The following is a 22,343-nucleotide window of genomic DNA, read 5'->3' on the forward strand; positions in this document are numbered from 1 at the left end:
AAAGGCTACTCCCCTCCTTTTCCACAGGGCTGTTTGCCAACACGTACAGTTTTTGATGTGTCGGATCAAAGATTCCCAAAGTCCCACTGGTGGGTTGTGAAAGGTCATAAAAATAAATAAATCAAATATTTGAAATTACCATAAAATACTTATTATTAATTGTATCAAATGTATTATAAGTAAACAGAACTAATAAAACAATGTTATGTGTTCATAGAAAAGCTTGTCATAGGCAACTGGATTTGGTAGAGATCTAGAAGAGAGGTGAAACGTCTTCTAGAACTCTACCAAGTCCAGTACCATGACCCGGATGATCGAGAACCTTCACAGAAAAGTTATGTGTTATTATTATTAATTTTTCTGATGTAGTTTAATCACTTTTACAACATATTTGGTGACACATTAACTCTGGAATCTAATGTTATGCCTTGTCATTGGTACAGTTAGTCTCATGTTGATCAGAGTTGTGGCTGCAGAATTTAAAATTGGGCTGTGGCATCATTAAGTTTAAGAATGGCTGTATTAGATCATAAATTTCAGTCCAATGTTTCCATTGATCTGTATAAAAATGTTGCAGCATCTTTTTTGTTTAAACGTTGTCATTGTGTTGGTGGTGGATTGTATGATGTTGTTTCCTGTTTTTCTCTGCCTCTCATGTTGGGGTAGCTCATCAGCTGAATTAGTGAAAGTGAAAACAGGTGTGCATCATTAGGTCCTCTCAGCTGAGAGTGACTAAGCTTTGTCAGGTTGTGTGAGGAGGGTAACTCTGTTTCACAGTAGATGACATGCTGCTAAAGTCGATGTACTCATGGATGTGCCACTAGTTAAGTGGTCAATAGAGGAAGCTGAAATTAATACTTTGTGTGTTGTTCTGCATTCTTTGAATGCTTGTACACCCTTTGCTTATCTGAGCAGGTGGTAGCTTCCAGTTAGTTGAGGCTGATTCTGCCTTCATGTTGTATAGGTGTGATGGGAAAGATTCTCTTCTCAATGACTTGCAAGCATTCATATAATAGAAGAAAGGCCATATTACAGAGTTGGTCAACTGAGTGTTAACGCGTCTAAAAGTCTATTGTGATTCTAGCAGCTATATAAGGCTATACAGGCACAGTGGTGCTATGTGAAAAGCTGACATCAGAATGCTAACATACTCCAAATGCTAGCGTGTCAATGAGTAGCAGAAAGTGTTAGCAATGCTCATCATCTTAGTCTAGCACGTTAATGCAATAAATAACAGTAAGTCAAAATGTCACTAAAGTTGTCACGATTTAAGAAACATGTTTGTACTAAATGGCGACCCACCAAACAGATTTTTGAGATATTTCAATGAAAACCAAAAATGTTCAGGGATCACCAAAGTCAGTAGGATACACTGACTGGAAACCATGAAGAAACAGCTGATGGAACGAGTGGAAAAGTCAAGGCATCATCACAAACTTAATAATTTATGTGGAAGGGATTTTTTTTAGGTATAACTCAAGAGTTTACACATAATGATGCTAAAATTTCATTATCATTATTAATCAATTAATTTAAAAAAATGATTTATTTCTAATGAAAGTTAGTCACATTTGTCTTCAGCTAAAGAAGCTACAGCTAAAGCAAAAAGTTAAAAAATAAACTCACACAAACACTGAAACATATGCTGCCAGTAAAGAGAGACTAAGTCAAAAAGCTAGACTCGGAGGCTATGATGCAAGATGAGAGTGCATGTGAGGTTTTCAGGGATCAAAGTTGGTGATCGATGACAGATCACACACACCACGAGAGAGATAACAACACAGACATGAAACATGAAAGCACATGATTGCACATGTGGGACAGATACAAAAATAGAAAGAGCAAATTAGACACAGAACCCAAAGGCTTCAATGCTTTGATGGTACTTCATATCAGATGATACTTTATGATCCACTCAGTGATCCTGTCAGTGATATCCACTCTCATTTCAGTGCAGTATTGAATTACTGTTTTGTTTCTTATACCTGAGGTAGTCATCGATTTTCCCTCAAGAATGCAATGGGAAAAAAGTATTTCTTTACTCCCAGGTTCTGCTCTTTAGAGTTTCAGTCATCAAGCCTTGCTAACAGCTTTAAATTAAAAGTGTGTGTGTTGCACGTGTTTGTGTGTTTCAGCTTTGTACAAGAATGTGCCAAGATACCAAAGCAAGATGGTGAAGCACTTCTCCTTATCTAATTTATTGATGGCTCAGAGTTTGTCCTTGAGGAGCTTGTATCATGCTGCCTGGTCATTGTGTAAATTAAATTTCAGTTTCTTTTACTCCACCATCAAATTACCCACTGCTCCTCTATATCAACCCACGTGTGGAGGATGTATAACTTTGCAATCAATGCGTGTTTCTGTAAGAAGTGAAGAACTAGGAAGCTGGCTTGCAAAGGATGCACATGAATAAATAGAAGCATAGAGAGCAGTAGGCAGATATTTTTCCAGTGAAGAGCTCTTTCAAGCAAGAAAGCTTCCACTTCTTTTTCCTTTTTTAATTCTCTCTACTTTTCCTTTCATGTAGGGTTATATTGCAAGTGTTTTTTCCCTCACTGTTGGCACTGACAGTTGTCTCTTTATTTTTACTTTAATATGCTTCACAATGGTTCCCTACCTTTTTTCCTTGGAGTCCCTCCTACGTGTATCTAAGAGATGTTAAGCCCTCCTGCTCACACACACCAAAAGAATGTGATTCACTCCAAAGCTTTATTGTCAAAAATTAAAATCTGTTATAATTGTTTCCCCAAAGGTTTACCTTTGTGAAATGTCTCTTTTCTAGTATAACCTTAACATTTTTTCTTTGAACAACCAGACAGAGTAGGCATAAACACACTCATCTTTACGAACAGAATAAGAATGATTCATTATCACAGAACCTTAGAGGTTGCAGAGGTGTGGCCTACTAATTAACATGAGGAGAAAACTTTTCCTTTTAAATAGTTTTAGATACAGGCTTTTTGCAAATACTGTGATTTTAGTTTTATAAATGTTGTTGTTGTAGTCGTATAATGTGTGCAAATGTAATGTTGACAACCTCAGAGCAGACAAAGCCTTGGGGATCCCATGTGATTTTTGTTGCCCACTTTTAGTGGGGCTTGGACCCCAGGTTGGAAACCAATGCTTTATGAAGACCATGAACTCTAGTCATGTAGTGTTCAAGTCCTGTCTTGGTCTTGATTTTTTTTTTTCCTTTTATCTTGGACTTTCATTGGGAGTAAGGTGGGACGTGTCATGTCATAAAAAATATTAAGCTGCAATGTCCTGGCAAACATGCCAAAAACTGTAGTTTCTTGAATGGCCATTAAAGGCTGGCTCCAAAAACAAGTCAATCCACATACGCTCCCATATAAAAATGCCCAACTTTACAGTGGAAGTAAACATGTTTAATGCCTGGTACAAAAACAGTTTTGCTCTCTGTGGCTAATTTAACCATTCACAACAACTTTATGGGGTGTGAATTTTTTTTATCAAACTCATGTGCTTACATTATATTAAGGCTTAAAATTATTGATAATAAAGTGCATAGTGTGACAAGTGGTTGCCATGACAGCTGGCTGTCTGCTAGGTAGCAGCTTCATTTCACCCACCTCAGCTTCACCCATGGTCCATCCTCCAGTTTTGGATGAGACGGTAGTTATGTGGAGCTGGAGCCACTACAGCATATGTGTATATATGTAGACACTGCATTTGCTGGTTTGGCCTGTTGCTGTGATGCATCAGCGTTAGGGCTCCAACTTTCATCCATTTTCCTTATCCAGTATTTGAAAATTTTAACAAGTGATTAATCGATTTATCATCATTGATTAATAGAGACAAAACACACATTATTGTTCTCAATTTAACTTATTTTTTTATTTTAAGTTTTCTTATGCAACAAATGTCTCCACCAGAGAAAGCAATGTCAAATGAGGTGCAATTACAATTGACTAATTATCGATCGATGCAATTTTAATTGGTTAAATTCTTAATGCCGATTAATCAAGTAATGATTAATCATTAACATCTCTAGTCAACATCGCTGGCGTAATTGGTCTGGGCAAGACTGGCCTGTGAACAAATACATGTGCTACATAACTGGGCTGCCATTTTTATGGATAAAAAGCACTATGTTTACATTTTTCAACTGATGTAGATGACAGTTATATTCCATGGTTTACAATATATATATGGAGTAGAAAAAAAGTTACTCTTACTCCATGTTGATCATGAGCCTGTGAATATAAAAATGACTCTGTGAAATATTTTGAGAAATAAACAACCTTTTTAATCCAGAAATAACACAGCTCCCCCATTTACTTGTATTTGTTTAATCGCCAGTCTTGCCCTATCCAATATGGCGCTGATGTTGACATACGATCTGAAGGGTAATGCAATGTCGGTGTATGTATATGCACCATAGAGTTGGGCGATATGCTAAAATTTTCCAAACAGTCATTGTCAGCCAGTCAATCAGTGATTGGCGATATCATCGTACCCCGCACCCAACTCCTCCTGTCCTCTGAGGTCACAGCTGGGGGATGTGCACAAGCGGCAAATTCACTATGTTGTGCATGCTTTGTACATTTACTACATCCATTAGACAAAATAAACTCACAAAGTGTTTAGAAATTACATGTTCTCACACTTATTTTGCATTTTAAACAGAGAAACACAACCGTACACCTTCTGAATTCAAGTTTCTCTCTTTTACCAAACTAAGATGAACTTAATTGTCTCGTTAACTCCTCGGAAAACACACTTCATTTAAACTCAACAGAAAAACATGTAAAACTCACCAAAACCATGTTTGTTAGTCTGTCCACTGTTTCAACAATCACCAACTCTGGTTTGGCCAAAATAAATCCTCACTTTACGGGATGAAAAGAGTTTAAAGAGTCTGACTCTGCAGGCTGTTTTCCTCTCACTCGTCACCCAGCTCAGAGCGCTCATGGTCGGCTGAGTGGGTGTGAACTGCGCCGCTGGATGAGAGTGTGGTGCAGAGCAGAGGCTGTCACTCTGCAGACATTACATTAGTGAAATAACATGAAAAATCGCCCTAAAAACAAAAAAGCAATCAGCGATGGATTCAGCCTGTCGTCGATAGACAATATAGTCATCCTACCGCCCAACCTTAATGCACCACACTGTAAGCGTCACAATCGCTCTTCAGAAAAATATATGAGTGACGGCTTGGAAACCATATTCATGTTTAGTATAGTGTGTGGTTTGGACTCAGACTAGGAGTTATCTCTGACCAGACTAAAGTGATCTTGACATCAGCATTAAGTATAATAACCAAATCAATCACCAGTTCATTTTACACTGATAGTTTGTCCACTGAGGATTAAAGTTATATAAGCCCTGTTGGAAAGAATTCAAGCATGCTGTGTACCAATTTACACTGTCAGTCAGTGTTTCAGAGTAGGTGTCACTTTTTTAAATGATGGATGTTTCATTGTGAAATAAAGCTCTTTCAAACACAACGCTCTGTCTTGCTGTTTGTCAGCTAGACACTGAAGCTGACCCTTTTTACAGTGTTATTCAGTCCAGTCTTGACTGGGTTTTAACATATTCTAAGCATGTGGGACCTCAGCCACGCTGACATTGCCCTTGGAGAGATGCAAACAGCTCTCATGCATTTTCCTGAGCAAGTGGAATTCTTCTCCATTTGAACTGCAGTAATAAGAAAAATTGAAATCTCTGAAGAGATTATGTGCTGTTCTGTCATTTGGTCAGAGACAAATGCATCTCTATGATGTATTCTTTTGGACCCAGATGAAAATAATAGAATTCATGAGATATTTTTCTTCTCCTTCCCAATAGCTATGACTGTACTTCTTTGTGTTTGGCACGGCTTTACAGTCACTGAAGTGACCCTTTTTGCACTTCAAAAAGTGTAATTTTGTGCTCCGATTCCAATTCAAATGTGATAATACATTCATATCATTTCAATTCTGAAGTAAAAAGAAAACCACTGATGACATTGGCTCATTAAAACTTTGAAAGTTTAGGAGAGGACACTTGAGGAAAATATGAGGAAGTCTTTTAGTGGCTTCATGTTCTCACTGTGCAGCTCCTGAAGCTACACACTTATTCCACAATTTATCTGTTCTTTTATTTCTATCCTCCACCATCTAAACCGCTATCAGGCTCCCATATGAAACATCCCACTTCTCTTATGTAACATCATTTGCCAGTGGAGTACTGACAGTTTCAGCCTCATGCATGGGTGTTTCATTCCATTAAAATGAGTAGGAGAGACGGCCTCCCCACTCCCACCAGTCCAGATGTATTTAAAATAAAATACAAGCCTGTGCATCAAGTCACTGATTTGATATACATAATTGTAAGTGATTATTTCTCTCATATAGTCTCTCATTTCAGAGTTAGTCAGTCATGTTTATAGAATTCTACAGACTATGTGATACAATCTATACATTCATTTTTCTGTATCTGCTTGAGAAGTCTGACTCACTAGCAGGTAGGAGTGAATGTGTTGTTATAGCACAGCAGGTGTGGTTTTAGTTTTGAGAGTTTGTTCATCGTCCTCTTCTAAAAATCTGTTTTAGTGCCTGCTGTGCTTTTGAAATGACTCATCTGGAAGATCAGGCTATATTTTGATATATGAAATATATGATTATAGTTGTTTTTATGTGAGTTTGAAATTATTTTTGGCCTTTTATTACTTTTTTAGTACTGCAGCAATTTTCTCTCTGTAGGGGGTTGCTGCTGTAAGTATTTGTGTATAAACTTTTAAAAAGTTCATTGAAAGGTCCAGTGTGTAAGATTTAGAGAGATTTATTGCCAGGGTATAGCAGAAACTGAATATAATATTTATGTATATAAATATATTACTACTAATCACTTGAAATTAGGAATGGTTGTGTGTTTATTATCTTAAACTGAGCCGATTATACCTACAGAGGGTTGGGGTTCTCTTCCATGGAGAACAACCAGTAGCTCACAACAGAGAAACCAAGTTTCTCCTACACACTTGAAGGGGAGAGTGAGGTGATTCTAGATGCCACTAAATCTTACATAGTGGTTCTTAAACTGCAGAAAGACAGAGTATTTGTTATGGCACTAAAAATGACACAATAATAAACAGAAAGAAATTTTTAAAAATCTTACAGTATCATCAGTAATATTGGTGAGATTAGCTGCCTGTACAGAGAGAACTACAAGAAGGCTGTCTTCATCAGAAAAATGTATTGGTTGTCTGTTATGACTCATAGTTATATTAGTATTTGTCCTTTGCTTATGATAGAATCAAAGGACGAATTCAGGAGACATTTCTTAGGCTTATAATAGAACTAGACTGAGCAATGCTCCTCAGCCTTGCTGCCAGTTTTTCTCAAAGGCTACTTGCGGTGTTGCAGCAAAAAAATTCCCCACCAGTCCAAAAAGCATTTTACCCCATAGACCACCATGATAAAAGAGATGATTGTAAACCAGGACACCTTAAACTGCAAACAATTCTATTATTATGACTTACTTTAACTTACATACACTTGATAACTTGCGTTAACGCAGGCAAGTTTCATTAATGATCGTAAGTTAGCTTATGTGATATACTTACTGTACCTGACATATTTATTTCAGCCACAATCTTTTATTGAACCTAACCAAGTGATTTTGGTGCTTTAATCTAACGGTGTGATGTCAGAGGTTTGGTGTAGGAAACGTCTGGTAGATATAAGGAATTGTTTTCTTAAAAACAATACCCAACCATGTTCACCCTGCTGCTGTCTGGCAAGTGAAGGTTGTGAGAGTCCTTGATTGATCCTTTGCACTTCACCACAAAAAATACTTTATTTTTTTTTACTTATTCATCGATTTATATAAGCTATTTTTTGTGATTAATATAAAGGGACATTTCAGCATACACTTCTGTGTTGCTGAATGATAAATAAATCAACCCTGTACCTTTTCCCCATTCATTGTATATATGCAGTTCAGTTGTAATTTAGTAAAGGCTCAGTGGCGGAGGTGAATAAAAGCAAGGCCTAAACTGTCCCATCTAAATAAAGATTACTGGTCTCTAATTACCCCCATGGTCTCCTAATGAGATCTGAGCAAAGAGTGAGTGGCTCCTGTTGATTCGAATGTTCACGGCTGTCCATCCTGCACCTGCAGCTTTTAATGGCCATATTCAGGAATTTAGTACACTCACAGGGTACTTCATTAGGTTCACCTTGCTAGTACCAGGTTGGACCCCCTTTTGCCTTCATTCTGCCTTCATTCTTTGCGGCATAGATTCAACACGGTGCTGGATGATTGCATCACATAGTTGCTGCAGATTTGTTGCCTACACATCTATGATGCAAATCTCCTGTTCCACCACATCCCAAAGGTTCTCTATTGGATTGAGATCTGGGGACTGTGGAGGTCATTGGAGTACAGTGATCTCACTTTCATGTTCAAGAACCCAGTTTGAGATGATTTGAGCTTTGTGACATGGTGTGTTATCCTGCTGGGAGTAGCCATCAGAAGATGGGTACACTGTGGTCATACAGGGATGAACACGGTCAGAAACAATACTCAGGTAGGCTGTGGTGTTTAAATGATGCTCATTGGTACTCTGGGGCCCAAAGTGCACCAAAAAAATCCCCCACACCACCAGCAGCAGCCTGAACTGCTGATACGAGGCAGGATGGATCCATGCTTTCATTGTGTTTACACCAAATTCCAACCCCACCATCTGAATGTCACAGCAGACCAGGCAGCATTTTCCAGCCTTCTGTTGTCTAATTTTGGGGAGCCTGTGTGAATTGTAGCCTCGGTTTTCTGTATTTAGCCGACAGGAGTGGCACCTGGTGTGGTTTTCTGCTGCTGTAACCCATCTGCTTTAAGGTTGTGCATTCAGAGATGATCTTCTGCATGCCTTGGTTGTGGCGATGATGACCATGTCTACATGCATTGAGTTGCTGCCATGTGATTGGCTGACTACATATTTTCAGTTTTCCCAGGGTTGTCCAGCCTGCAGCTGTAGTGTTTTGTCTCCCTGCTCACATCAGCTGTAGCAGGTGGTTGTTTTTGTTGAAAAATGCTAAAATTACACATCAGTCATTTAGCAGCTTAAGAACCATATATTTTCCTCAGGGGGTGGTGGAGGCCAAAATAGAGCTAAAAGGAGTATGAATATTGGGCTTAAATTCTTTAGGTGGAATGAAATCCCTCAAATGTTGCTCTATGTGTAAATAGGCAACTGTTTGCTAATACTGTCATTGACCTCCATGCTGCTTTCTACTGTTTTCTAACCCTGTTTTCTGGTGTGTTTGTGCTGTTGAACCATGACACATAAGAAGATAAACAGAAACCTGCATATAGATGCTAATGTTGGTGTAAAAATGGTTTAAGATGATATGTCAGTGTTGTGTGGGAGACCAGTTAATGCAGGTTTGAGATTCACATGAAACACCCAACACCAAAACTTGATTTTGAGAATCAGGGGGAATCTGTGCCATTTCACTGAAAGGTGATGAGGTGCTCTTCGCTATTGCAGCGTCACATTGTGATTTAGGCTCATAAGAAGGCTGGATTTTCACAGAAAACATCCTACCCGGTGCAGGATATCTCCCCATATTGGCTCCCAACCGTGCAGCTTTGTTGTAGCTGCTCCACTGAGGTTCAAGAATTGGCCTCCAAAGGTTCGGGGCTCTCTTGCCTTATCCCTCTCTTGGCAGGAGATCAATAGATTAGTGGTGAGCCCTGTGCCCACCCTGCCTCACCTAAATTGCTGTGTGAGCGGTGTATCTGTGAGGGATTTCTGACAGCCAAAACCTTAAAACTCACCCCATCTTGTCCAGCAGAAATCTGCCACAGCCTGACTGTGTCAGATTTCCACTCCGCTTCTATTTGCCAACAATCATCAATCCATCTCATCTTCTTACCTTCACCATGTCCCCCTTTCTCCATCTATTTCTCTGCTCTTTGTCCCTTTCAAGTTCTCTATCATTCTCATCTCACCTTCCCTCCCTGTTCTTCTCTTTAATATTACATTTTATCCTTCTTTGGTCCTCTTTTTTCAGCTCCACCCCCTTCCCGCCGCATGCTCCCGCCTCCCGACCACCTCTCTGTTTCACCTCACCGTGAGCAGCTTGCATGCCCTCAGCCTGTGAGTCAGCCTGTGGCATCCTGTCTCTGTCTGCGTACTCTCTGATTATATTTTCCTGCAGCGCAAATCCAAGAGGCTTGCAGCAAGAAATCCCCAGCTGAAAAAACCCTCGCACAGGTGACTCCTGCTGTCAGCTTGCTCGGCATTAGCCGGATGAGTCCGAAAGTACACTCTGTCATTTTCAATTACGCTCAACACACTGATGGGATTTTAATATAAATTTTAATATAGAAGGGATTGAAATGTCACTTGCTTGCGTGTCTGTACTGTACATGCTGGAGATTATGTGTTCTTTATGTCCTGTAGAAATCTGTTAAAATGATGCGGAAATGTGCATGACAGTGAAATATCTGCTGGCAGGGACTTTCAACCATGGTGGAAAAAGTGGTTGGATCCCCTTTGGACCAATAATAATAATATATTTGATCTAATTATTATTCCTGAAGCAGGTATCTCCTTATTTGTTTGACCGACAGGCCAAAGAGAGAAACAAAGCACCAGACAAAAAATTAGGTTAGGCCAACACTAGCTAGTTAAATTTATTAGTGTTTATCAAGTGTGAACCCGCTGTGATGTCACCCATCAGTTTGTTGACTACTGTTTTGTCACAACCACAACATGTGCAGTACTGAAGAGAACATGGACCTCGGGGAGTGGGTGGTATTTGGTTTTGGTTTGTCGGGCCTGCCTGGGCTCAAAGCTTCTCACATTACAGTTAAACAGTCACTAAACTATATTTCAGAAAACATTTTATGTGAGTAGTGTGCAACACAGTAACAGATTCTTGATCCATATTTGATCAGCACTGCCTAGTTTTACAGTTTGGTCTGAGTTTCAGGAGCCCTGAGCATCGCACTGGACAGACTTCACTTAAAATGAATCACACGGTAGCCATGCCCTAAAGCATACCCTGCTTTATCTGTTCCACTTTAAATGAAACCATAATTTACAAATATATAATGCTTTAATAATGCTTATCCAAATGGAGAATTGGTGGCACCTAACGCTTAGCTTGATGAACCAACTCCTAATAGTTGCATTGCAATAAGCATAGTGGATAGAAATGAGCATTCTTTCAATTTTCTTTTTCCAGTTTACTTGACATTTGATTATTACTCACACATTTGGATGGAAACACATCTAATGAAATTGGGCAAGTAATTCTATCTGTGTTATTATATGTATCATATAATCAGTGTCTCCTCCTTGCGCACACAAGCGTGTATGTGTGTCTATTTTTGTGTTTAGGCAAACAATTTTAAACAGTGTGCCTACATCAAGAGGAGAAGAGAAAGAGACAATATAGTGGGTGTGGGGGTGTCGCTGCTCCTCAAAATATCTGTGCACGTGGAGATCAGGGATTTTTCTGTGCTCGCTTTCCTGTGTACTGTTGATCCATGTGAGAGCTTAATATAATTTCTGCCCAGTTCTGATTCATTCATGCTCAGAGTCACCTGCGTACCTGTCCTGCAGCCAGACTTTTGTCAGGAGTTGTAGTTGGAGTCGGGTTCAGAGTAAAAACGTACTGCCTTGTGATTATGCTGCTCCGCAGCTGACCAGATGGGCTCTCTCCTTTCTCAGTCACTTTCCATGAAGCAGGCAATCAGCCAGCTTCTTCGGATGCAGCCGACACTGATGTAGCCTTGACGCAGATTAGTCTGAGCCCACTGTCGAGCTGTGGCGCTGTTACTCTGCAACCTTGGGGAAATATAAAGGTCTTGTGACTTTTATCTCAATATAGAGACATGCTGTCTGTCTCTTGAACATCATTATTATAGTTGCTGGGGCAGTGAGAGCACAGGGGTATGACTTTGATACAAGCAGATTTAATCCTGAAGTGTGTTTGCCTTGATGTTTTCTTTTATGTAATTAAATTGAAGGCTAACATGTTATTCACAAATGGATTCACTTATAATACAACTTACAAAACCCTCTTAAGCAGCACTGTATGCTCCCTGTATTGTTAACATTCTGACAAAGAAATGATTTTTTTCTTCTAAAGATGCAATGCCCAAGGTTCTGTGCCTGCTGCCCTTTCTCTGTTATCTCCCCTCTGTTAATTGCTCATTAGGAGTGAAAATGCGGTTTTAATCATCCAGACAGTCTGAAGTTCATTAGAGCTAATGTCCAAACTTCACAGAGGCACGCAGCGGCTGATGGTGGCCGTCTAGACACAAACAGCAACACTTGGCCAATTATTAATACATCCCATAAGAGCCTTTATGGTGAGGTTTGTTTGTTTGAATATGCATGAACATATATATATATTTGATCCTAACATGACAACATGATGAATGTGTGGGTTATAATTGGGCTGCTTCTGCCTTGTTCATGCAGTTGTACAAAAGCAACTCCTCAGAAGACAAATGCAATGTTTGGTGAACAAACCACAGTAGGATTTTGTAAATGGTAAAACACAATAATGGTTAGTCTGGGGAGCCATACTTTAACTTTAAGAGTTTAGTATAAATTTAAGAGTCTACCAACTTTGTGAGTCTGTAATTTTACTGTAAAACTGAACTAAGAGCTGAACCGAGGCTTTTGGTTGCCACCAGTTGTGATGAATTGAGTTGGAAAGCCTTGCAATAAGTCAGAGCAACAAAACGAGTGATGTAGCGCTGAGCAACACATGCAAATTAGGGCTTTGCTTTGTTCATTTTCAAGGAGGAAATAATGATGGCCTGGTCACAAACTTTCTCAAATTTCAGCTCAGTAGTACACTAAAATGTGTTTCTGAAAATGTATGAAATGGTTATAGTATAGATTCTGTTACAGTAACAGAATCTTGACTCAGCACTGCCTAGTTTGACAGCCTTATCTCAGTTTCTGAGCCTGACGCGCTGTGCTTAAAATGTGTGACATGTGACCTTTCAAATCTAGACCGGTGACTCTCCTCTGTCAGTTCCATTGTGATTAGCCCAACAAGAGCCAGGACAGGTGGAAATCTGTCTGAACGGGAGGGTGGCCACATAGATCAGCCAGAGCATATAAAACATGAGCTTGCAGATTCATCTGGTTCCTGGCTAGTCGCAAAGTACCACATAAAAAAGTGCAAAAATGTGCAATTGCTTTGCTGGCAATAGAAACTGTTCAAATATATATATTTGAACAGTTTCTATTGCCAGCAAAGCAACTGCACATTTTTGAAACCAGTCTTTGGTCTGATTAGTGAATTGACATGAAACGTTAGCAGGTTTATTTATCTATCCAATCGTTATTTATCTATTTATTAATAATTAAATGTAATATTTCAGCTTAGTGTGTTAACATGTAAACATGCTAACATGCAAAGTAACATTTAAACATAAAGAACAGTTAAGGCTCATGGGTATATCATTAAGTTAACTCTGGAAGTTATGGTTCATAAACCAAAATATGTTGGTAGCATCACCGAAGTCTTTGGCAGCGGTTCTTAACTTTCTCAAATTGCAGCCCCCCCTAGCATAGTCAGGTTGGTGTTCTCGACCCATCCTCTCCCCACATTTGCTGTATGACACAAGAAAGCTACCAGACTCATATTTTTGAGTGCTTGTCCCTTAAGTTTAATGTCTTTTAAGGGCTGGTGTTGCTGAGAGGTTCTTCCTGGATCTTGCTCTGTGCTGCTTGCCACAATGTGCTTTTTTATGTTATTCTCCACAACCATCTGATCTTGCAACCCCCTTTGGGGTCCTGACCTCCCCTCTGGGGACCTTGAATGTCTGTACAAGATTTCATGGTAAGGCATCCAGTAGTAGTTGAGAATAATGACAACCGTCTTCATGCCCAATAGACAGGACGGGAATCATAATTTCTACTTTTTTTTGGAGAACAGTTATCACTGAGAACTAGGCTGTATGTTTCATTTAGAATAATGCCCCATAAACAGCAATTCTGCCTTTTTGTAATTATAGAAATTGACAGCCAGGGAGAGGCCTTACTGAATGTGGTGACAACACGTCTGCAAGGCAGAAAATGTAGAGATTGATTACTCCTTCACTGTTATGTAGGTATGCTTGGTAGAAAAGTGAGAAGGAACCAAAGAAAAATATATTGTGTTAATGTGTTTTCATTATACTGAAGTTCATCTGTACTACTGTTTTTGCCTTATTTAGGGTGAATGTATTCACTATAGATTAAATACACGTAAAATATTTTAATTGCCAAGAGTTTCTCAGTTTGACAGTGGTGTGTAATGGTTTTTTTTAAAGAATTATTGACCTGGCCTCTAGCTGCGCCAAAACTAATGAAAATGGATGGGGGTCACATTGATTTTCTTACCTGAGTGTTTGAATATCTGTGAGGTGCTGCAGGTGCCAACTTGTAAAAAAAACATCAGGCTAATCACTTAAATTAAATAGCTTCTTTTTTTTTTGTTTTCCTCATGCTTCCCCCTTCGACTCTTCCTCCTCCTCTTTCCCTTCAAGTGGTTGTGCTGTATTTGCAGGCTGTGGGAACCAAAGAATGGAGGGAGGTAAGTTAAACAACCTTTTGTTCTCCATTATCATTATCCAATAGTGTCTACCTGTCTGCTAGATATGTGTGTATTTCTTTGAGGAATACAGTGTAATGAGTATTAAAGTTTGAGAATGGGCTATTAAGATGATGTCCAGAGACATCTCATTGCAAACCCCTGAGAACATTGTTGTAGAAAATTGAAAGTGTCAGCCTCTTCACTTGCCCAGACAAGTGTAACCACTGTCTGAAATGGACTCAGGAAGGGAAAAAAGGCTTCATATACCTGACCCAAACTGATGAATTAATAGTGCAGGTTAAGGAATAAATACATAAAATTGATCTCATTATATCAGATACGTGATAACGTTAAAACAACTTCATATCATCACTCAGGCTGGGAGAAAAAGAAGGGAGATTCCTTGTCATCCTCATCAAATATTCACCGTCTGTTCCCCCTGATGTCTTGCTGTCTCACCCTCTGTCACTCCTTTTTAAGGCAGGTCATGTGACCTTCCATTCATTGCTGCTCCTTTCAATTCCATTCCTTTTTTTCCGCCCAGTACGTCTCTCCGGCGCACAGACACATTATCATGTCATCTCTTAGCCTTATTTTCCCTCATCTAATTTGCCTTTGACATTCAGTTTTTAAAAGGCATATTTGCCCATTTGCAAATTCAAAGTCAACACTGATGTGCCAGTGAGGGCTTTGCTGCCACTGATCCCCTCACTTCAAGACACCTCACACCTTTTTATTCCATGTGGCAGGGCTTAATCAAAAACACGGCATGAATTGCACCACAATCAGCAGAGTAAACATCTCGCTGTCAGCCGTACACATATCAACACCACGAGCAGATAATTGTTCTTGAATGAAAACCTGACAAATCCTTTGTTTCCCTTTAACATCATGTTTCCAATTATGGCTATACTCCCAATTATAGTATATACAGTTTGCAAATGAAATTTCGTCAAATAGGGCTTCAGCAGGGGATCAGTCTGTAGCATTTTTTTTTCTTATCACTTGGCCTATATCCTGAAGGTGTAACATGATTTCTCCAACTAGTCCACCCTTGACCCTTCATCCTGGAGTGTTTTCTATTTAAAACTTTGTGTAAGGCTGTTTTTATTTTGTGTTCTTTTCTGCCTGTTCACTGTTGTTGCCGTTTCCATTTACCCCTGCCCATGGTTATGATCCTCCACTTACATTCTCCCACAAATCATCATCGTTGCCCACAGAGGACTACAGACAGACAGTTCTGTTGTGTAATTACAAGGTGTAATTCAAGAGTAAAGGCATGGTCATATCAGCATTTAAAACTGCTAATTTTTTGCGGTGAAAGTGCACTTCAGCATAATCAGCATGATAAGTCATTTGCTTGAAGTAAATCCACACAAAGTACAATTTTGGTGAGCTTTGATTCATGACATTGACCAACAGCATCACATCTTGATAGTACTAACCTAAAAGAGATCAGAGGGTAGAGTCCTTCATTTGTGAAGCCATTAGCACATTTTATTCACCGTCTGTTGACAGAATATAAACTGCTCCACAAAACTGAGTAGTTTGAAAACTTTTAAGAGACACGAGTCAGTGGTGCAAATATGTCTGTTGAATTGTATTCAACAGACTATTCTAGCATTTATTATCGCCATATTCTGTGGGTAGCATAATAACAGCTATAGCTAGCTACAGTAGTTCACAAACTACTCCAGTGAATTGTTCCTTTGTCACAAATCTCTTGCAGTTAAATATTTTGCAAAGGTTTGTATGTAAGTTTGTAAGTTTGCATTAAAGGCACTGGAAAAAAAAAAACAATCAGCTTCTCACTCTGAGGTCCTACATAAACGCACAATGGCGTTTGAAATGGATTGTTGCATATCATGAATATATTCAAGCATTACAGAAAATTTCTTTAGGTTTTTAAACCAAGTTTTCATTAGCTTTATGTTCCCAGGTTCCACAGGGTCCTTACCTCCCAGGGGTCTATGTTCACAGGGCTCTTTGTTCTATTTTAACTCCTATTCCTACCTCAAACCAAGTGTGAACCAATTGTGATGTCAACCATTGTTTATGGGCTACCATTTTGAGGCCCTGAGTTTGACATTATGGGGTATACCTTGTTGGTTTTTTGTAACCAGAGCATGGAGCTGGTGGGTGACATAATACTGGTTGGGCAGTGCTTGGTCTTGGCTCATCCATTCACCAGGAGGTAATGGCAGCCTGCCCGGCAACAAAGGCTCCCCAGGTGCTCAGTGACCCAGTGGTTCCACTCAGAGCTTCAGGCTCAATAACACGTGGAGCATCCAGTTGGATGTTAACAGATTTTTCTGTCCATGAAATTAACATGTGGAATTCTTTTACCAATAGAACTCAAACTGGATCCTGATTTAGATCACTGTAAACTCAAACTGAGACAGTTTTTGAAGAGGGATCTGTTATGTAGTCATGAATAATATGGTGTTTCTTATTCTGTTATATTATGTATTGAAGTTTATGTCTTGTATTGGTCTGTCAGTATTTTCTTGTTGTTTGTATTTGCAATGTCCCTTGTGTATTTGTTGCAGTTAAATTGTTGAGTGTTTTGTATCTTAAAGGCCCAGCTAGTGGCTGGCATTGCAAATTAGCTTAGGTTATATGGTGTGTGGCATTAATGTTTATTTGTATAGGGACACATATGTAGCATAAATCAAATAAATAAAGACTATTACACTAAAATATGTTTCTGAAAACTTTTTAGGCAGCAAATACGCAATGCAGTAACACAGTCTTGATTCATGATTTGTCAGCACTTCAACAATCTATTTTACTCTAACTGGGACCATAATTTACAAAATTAACATCATGCTGTGTTGAAGAAGACTTGAAACTAGCAATTGAGACCAGTAGCTCATTAGCAAACGGTGTACTGAGGTCATACATCAAGTGAGAACTTGGGTCATTTTGCTATAAGGTTGCATACAAAAAGACTTAGTTTTGCAACCAGTGGAGATGCCCCCTGCTGGCCATTAGAAAAAGTGCAGGTTTAAGACACTGTTCAGACCAGGAATCCGCTGTTTAATATCTATCTGTTATGTGCTATATAGAGCCAGGGAACATAGGTATGACCCAGTCTTGGGAATCATATTCAAAGTGGGGATAGCTAATAATAATAAATTATTAGCTTATATGTGTTTAGCCTTTTGAATAATTATGAACTTGAATTGGCCTACACTTTATTCTGGGTTCTTTCCAGCTCTGGAGTCCACATGACTTCTGCCAAGGTCATGCCGTACAACACAAACAAAGTGCTAAATTCAGGGTCAGTTCACTCAATTCTGCAGCTAAACACAGCTGACCCACCCACGTTATTGTTAGAACTTGGCACAGCACAAAAGGCAACAGAGAAACACTATCCAATAACTTATCCTACACAATAAGTATTGTGCGACAGCTGTACTGCTGTACTTTTACTATAATACCTGTTAAAAATAAACTTTAATTCAGACCCAGTTGCCAGCTTGAGACCTGCAGATGTACAATGAACTGTTTAAAAATGCTTTCTACTAATGCAACTATTGTACTGTGGTCTGCATAAACCCCATGTAATTTACCCAACAATACATATACAATACAAAACTTTTACTAGTCAACACAAAACAGCAGTGCAGATATACACATGGGAAACAACTCTAAGCACAGATCATCCTTTTGTGCATCACTGTTATTGTTGTTTAATCCTTTATGGTACAGTGTTGCCTCAAGGTAACATACTCATTTTTTGGCCTTTTATACTCACAATACACACAATGCATCCTCAATTATGGTGCAGTGCTTTAAAAAGAAGCAGAGCCCAGAGGAAACTAATAGCATAAAATCTAACACAAATGGTCAAACACTGAAATATTACTCTATTACCGTTATCTTGTTTTAAAGAGGGTTATGAAGTTTTGGTTGAAAGACGTTGAGTTTGCTGAAATATCCTTACACTCCTTACTGCATTAATTCCTAAAAGCTGTTCCACAATGGTAAAAATTTGTCTGAGGGCAACATTTAGACAAACAAACTTATGAAAAGCCTTAATTTTTAATGTTTTTCAGAAGGGCTGAACAATTTATCAAAATTTTATCTGAATCGCAATATGGTCTACTGCAATTTCCAAATCACAGGATGTGCAATATTTGTTAAAGGCAAGATGTGTGTCAAAATACCATTTTAAAGTAAATATTGTGGTGCTGCAGATGTGTCCTGGCCAACACATCATTCTCTAGACTTCAGAAAACATCATCATAATTGTTTTAATGTGTTTTTCAACAAAAATGAGAATAATTAATTATTCTTTCCTCCAAAATTGCAAATCATTTCTCAATTGCAATATCAGTCAAAATAATTGCATACATATTTCTTCAAAATCATTGAACACAATTCAGTTTCAGATGGCATAATTTTTAAACTGGCGAGGTGAGTATTGTGACACGTTTTGTTAAAAAGTAAAAGATTCATTAAGATTCAAGAATCATTAAAACATTCATTCATTCCTTATTGAACTTATGTTTACTTGGTGCACATCATAGAAAGCTAATATAGCCATGAATGTTCGTTCCAGAGGTTCACTGAAGAACAGTACATCAAAAAGGTAAGATGGAGATAGTTAGAAGACATATTTGTAATAGACCAATTTGATAGGTCTACATCCATATCCTATATTGAAACCAATAAACTGCTCTGCTTACTCTTTCATCTCCCTCAGTAACAAAGCAATTCCCTAACCTTCACCCACAACACCCTGGCACCCATTAACCAATCATGCCTGAATGAGATTATAAACCAGAGGCCTCCATCCCTAAAAATAGAAACACTACTAGGAAATATCTTGGGATTTTCCCTTTCGGGTCGATGCAGCAGGTAGGTTCTGAGGTCCAATACACTCTCCAATGAGGCTTTGGTAATGGATAGGCTGGGGAGGCAGTTGATAGCATGGATTATGTGCACTGGACACTAAAGACATGAGTAGAGGTATTGAGGCTGCGGTGAGGCAGTGCCAAGATCAATAGCTCATTACACGCTGCTGTCAGGCCGGGCCACGGAGGCGAGGCTGGCAGTCCACCAGGGGGATTACTGGTGTGATTGTCACGGAGATGGAGAAACGGCCTGGCCCAGGAGGGAGGCTGGGACCGGGACTCTGTGGGCTCGCGAGGTGGGGAGCTGGCTCTAATGTAGCGGGCTGATTTCTCTGGGGACAGAGAGATTTAGCACACAGCACAATGAAGCTCACCGTGATACAGTGTGGTCATATTTTCACAAAGGAGATTTGTATTTATGGATCCAGTCCCTGTGTGAAATGTTACAATGGTAATATGGATTGCTGCTGAATCTCATGAATTTCATTCACTTCTTTATCTGCTGTTTTTTCTCTTTATTATTACTTTGATAATATATATTGACTCTTGAATCAATGCTGCTAATACCACCAATTATCACTTCATTTCTATTTTTGTAGTTTGGCAGGACAGAGGTAATCGATAACACTCGGAATCCAGATTTCGTCAGGAAGTTTGTTCTGGATTTCTTCTTTGAAGAGAAACAAAATCTAAGGTTTGATGTGTAAGTAGCTTTGCCAGTATTTTATTTAGTTTTTGTCTGAATAAAACTGAATTAATTTAAAGGAGAAATATGTAAGATCCTTGTGTTCAAAAATAGAACTGCAGTCTAAATAGCAATTTGGAGCTGATGTTATATTAAAAAGGTTAAATCGCTTTTTACTATATGATCTACAGTATGTTTGAGGAGAGTTCTTTTCCCCCGCCCCCTCCTTTCCAAACTCAAAGCTCAGGCAGGATCTCTGCAGACTGCAGGGTCTCTGAACCTACAAAAGCACAAGACAAACACAACGTTATACTTTGACAATGACAAGTAAGGATGAGTCCTACATTGCAAGTTAATCATCTTTTGTACATGTCTACCAAAGTAAAGCTAAGCCAATTATCCCCAAAACAAAAGCCCACTGCTCTGAAAATACACACTCTGGAGGCAGAGTTCAGTGACTGCCTTCTGGACTCCATTAACATATTGTTCAGTTTAACTGTTATACACATTTACTCCACTTCTAAAGGATTATTAATGATTTCTTAGGACTCATGAACAGCAACTTGCTTATTGGGCAAACATTCAGCATTAGTTTGAACTCTAATAAATATGAAACAGACAAACAAAAACAGATGTTCTGGACCTGACTGGAAATTTCATAGGAGAACATGCTGGCTGTATCATTGTCTGAGAAGCTAAAATTTCAACTTTGCATGCTTCCTCCATGTATGATGATGTATCATATCACAATTCAGCAAAGTAATATTACATATTTCTCCTTAATTTCTAAACTCTGATACGTTCTGCTATGTAAATGCTTGAATGTGGATTCAGGGGATCCGAGTAAAAGTAGCAATGTCTTTGATTACATTTGAATAATTTCTCTCTCTGCAGGTCTTCAGTTTGGTGAACAGATCATTTTGCCCGGTTAGGATAAATGAACAGGCCAATCACTACTAAAATTACATGCTAGAATGTCATGGAAGGATATTAAAAAACAGGCCACTTACCAAGACCGCCTGATAGCCCCACTGATTAAATTAGTCTCTGTTTACCCACTTGGTTATTCTGTTCAGTTCACCTACCTGTTATTCTCAATCAATAGCAGGGAAAATCACTTACATGCCTCTGCTTTAATCAAGGCACAGACGTGTGCTTTTACTGCATGGTGGGGTCTGCAGAGCAGTAGCTTGTATACAGCATAAACATGAAAATGAAACAGGAACATTGTTTGTGATGTTGCTATTATGCTGCTGTTGTGCATATTTCCAACCTGAGAGCATCCCTCCTGCTTTGTAAGGTCATTTTCTCTGTTTACTCCCCAAATAATAAGCTTTCTGTGAAACAACCCAGATGCTACAGTAGTGAGAGGTTTTAGGCAGTAGGATTTCCAGATAACATCAAGATAACAGCACTTTCAGATATTCCTTTATTCTTGGCTCTTTTAAGTCAGTGTTGAAAAAAATGTATAAAAAAGGAAAGGCTATGCTAATGACTATGAAGAATTATCAGTTACAGTGGTTATTACTCATTTTTTAAAAATAGCTTCTCTTCTCTCTGGTGGGATGGACCTGGAACATACCTGGCACACACCAGGTCTCTGACCAAAGTCTGCAGAATTCAGTGCTCTATACCAGATTTCAAGGTTTGAAGACCTGGTCTGTCACAGCGCCTGGGCCACACTGGCTGCGTCACTGAACTGCTGTGGCTCACACGGCTGTGGTGACCACACGGACGGCGTTTCTGCTGCAGTGCTACTACTGCCTATATTAAGTTTGCTGAAGAGTTTTAAAGAGAAGAAAAGTGTTGTAACCCGAAATTAGGGTATTTTTTCCCACTGTTGTTTAGAGAAACAGATTTTTTTTCCAAATCTATGTCATATTCTACAGAAATAGACAATGGGCTTTAGGCAAGAACATTTTCGCATTCTTATCTTAAATCCCTGTTGCTTTTTTATGTACGAAAGGCTTGTACCGACATGCCACATCAGATTCGACAAAAACTTGTAACTTCAGATAACTGTAAATGATCCACCTGTGCTTATTTGAGTGTATGTGCATGATACTTGTAAATGAACATAATTAATGCCTCAGTAATACCATATAAGCATTAACTGACTAGCATCTGTTTTGCTGAGGAAAAATGCCCTCTCCTTAAAGGTGCGGTAAAAGATTCTGGAGAAACAGAGGTAGTTATCGAGTCTCTTTCCCTGGTAGTCAAATACAGATGCTTTGGGTTGGATTGATT

General features: G+C 39.0%; 1 protein-coding gene across 2 annotated transcripts in view; it reads left to right on the top strand.

The window, feature by feature from the left end:
* Window positions 1–22,343, top strand: part of LOC146325659 (copine-9-like) — a 110,011-nt gene that overhangs the window by 11,575 nt on the left and 76,093 nt on the right. For both annotated transcript variants that reach the window (XM_084720064.1, XM_084720063.1), the window contains exons 3-4: window positions 14,503–14,549; window positions 20,011–20,114. In XM_084720064.1, coding sequence (XP_084576190.1) covers window positions 14,503–14,549; window positions 20,011–20,114 — 151 coding nt within the window. The remainder of the gene's footprint in view (window positions 1–14,502; window positions 14,550–20,010; window positions 20,115–22,343) is intronic.

This window comes from Lutjanus erythropterus, chromosome 6, assembly GCF_056507025.1.
Source record: "Lutjanus erythropterus isolate fLutEry1 chromosome 6, fLutEry1.hap2, whole genome shotgun sequence".
Taxonomy (NCBI): domain Eukaryota; kingdom Metazoa; phylum Chordata; class Actinopteri; order Lutjaniformes; family Lutjanidae; genus Lutjanus; species Lutjanus erythropterus.